Here is a 1696-nt window from a genome sequence, read left to right on the forward strand (position 1 = left end):
TACATAGAGACACACACTCAAACACAGAGCTACATAGAGACACACACTCAAACACAGAGCTACACAGAGACACACACAGCCACATAATTATTAAGCTAAGTTATGTTTATGTATTCAGGCATTTGAATGCATCTAATTAAAGCAGTCTTATTATGTATATTTATTTTTGGTGTGTGTGAAGTGTGTTGTTGTTTCTCCTGTTGTGACCCAGACCACGGCGACTCTGACAGCGGGTCTGGAGCGGATCCCGGACCAGCTCGGGTACCTGGTCATCAGCGAGGACGGAGTCCTGGCCGTGAGTGAACAACTCTATGCACCAAACCCTATTCAACTCTCAGCCTCTTTAACACTCTTAATCCGCAGCTTGCATATTAAATAGAAAAAACATATTTTAATTGGGAGGAGCTTTAGTAAAAGTTCCCGATTTTAACAATCAGCTGACATTTTGTCCCGAGGATCCAAATTATTATCAGTCAGATTCTGATGGAAGTCCATGAGGAGACGGACTTAAATGGCTCAATGTTTGACTGGAGTTTGGTGGTAGGATAGTTTATCCACATCGCATTAGAGAACCAGTTAAGGTCCTTGCGGGGGGGGGGGGGGGCTCTATGGGTGTATATATTGGTTTAGTTTATAACTGACCTTTGACCCCCCCCCCAGTCTGCAGGTGAGCTGGAGAACGATGAGGTCACAGCCAGTGTGATGATGCAGATGGTTCGAACAGCAAGTCGGCTCCGGTTATCGGGATCAGCTGATCCACCCTTCAAACGCATGTCAGGTAAGTAATTACCGTCGGGTAACACTGTTTAAATAAACAGCTGTTCGCTTCATCACCAACCCCACCAGACTCCATGTAAATAATCACTACTTTTATCATTGTAAAACACGCTTCATTCAAAGTGGACAGAAACATGGAGTCTGGTGGAAATATGCTGCTCTATACACGCTAAAAGTAGTGATTATTTACATGGAGTCTGGTGGAAATATGCTGCTCTATACACGCTAAAAGTAGTGATTATTTACATGGAGTCTGGTGGAGATATGCTGCTCTATACACGCTAAAAGAAGTGATTATTTACATGGAGTCTGGTGGGTTTAGGGGATTACATTACATCTTAAGAAAACTTTAATTTCTTTTTACAGTATCTCACCTGTTATTCTTCTTTTCTCAGTGGTTTTGGAGGACTTTGTTTACGCGGTGACGGTTTCGGGTCAGAAGGTTTTCGTGGTCAAACGTCAGAACAACCAGCAGGAACCAATCAATGCGTAGAGGCCGGGAGACAGCGGACAGACGACCATTATGTTTCTATCTCTGTTAAAGTTGTGTACGTTTTGAATGTGTATTTACCGGAATAAAGTTTGAGATGGAAAGTATTTTACAGGATCTGCAAACATTTAAAAAACAATTAGTTTTTATTTTGAAGCACAGATTCTTCTTCCTCTCATACGACTCAAAGATGTCAGGAATCCCCGAAATCTGACTCTGAACTCTGACCTCAAACGCATCGCTCCTAACCAGTGAAAAGATCAAAGAGTTTCTCTTTGATCTCATTAATAACTTTTGTTTTATTCTTTATATTAAATGATTCGGTTAAACCTGTAGTTTCAACAGCATTAACCCCGTCTTAAAGCTTCAGCGCCCGCCTCCCCCCCATCTTAAAGCTACGGCGCGTACCTCCCCCGTCTTAAAGCTTCA

General features: G+C 42.3%; 1 protein-coding gene across 1 annotated transcript in view; it reads left to right on the forward strand.

The window, feature by feature from the left end:
- The window catches only part of LOC117939022 (GRIP and coiled-coil domain-containing protein 1-like), a gene marked incomplete at its 5' end in the record, with an annotated part of 10356 nt that overhangs the window by 7695 nt on the left and 965 nt on the right, over positions 1-1696 (forward strand). Inside the window, 3 exons of the mRNA XM_034864066.1 lie at positions 212-295; positions 661-778; positions 1173-1266. Of these exons, the coding sequence (XP_034719957.1) occupies positions 212-295; positions 661-778; positions 1173-1266 (296 nt within the window). The remainder of the gene's footprint in view (positions 1-211; positions 296-660; positions 779-1172; positions 1267-1696) is intronic.

The sequence above is a fragment of the Etheostoma cragini genome, chromosome 23 (genome assembly GCF_013103735.1).
Source record: "Etheostoma cragini isolate CJK2018 chromosome 23, CSU_Ecrag_1.0, whole genome shotgun sequence".
NCBI classification, from domain to species: Eukaryota; Metazoa; Chordata; class Actinopteri; order Perciformes; family Percidae; genus Etheostoma; species Etheostoma cragini.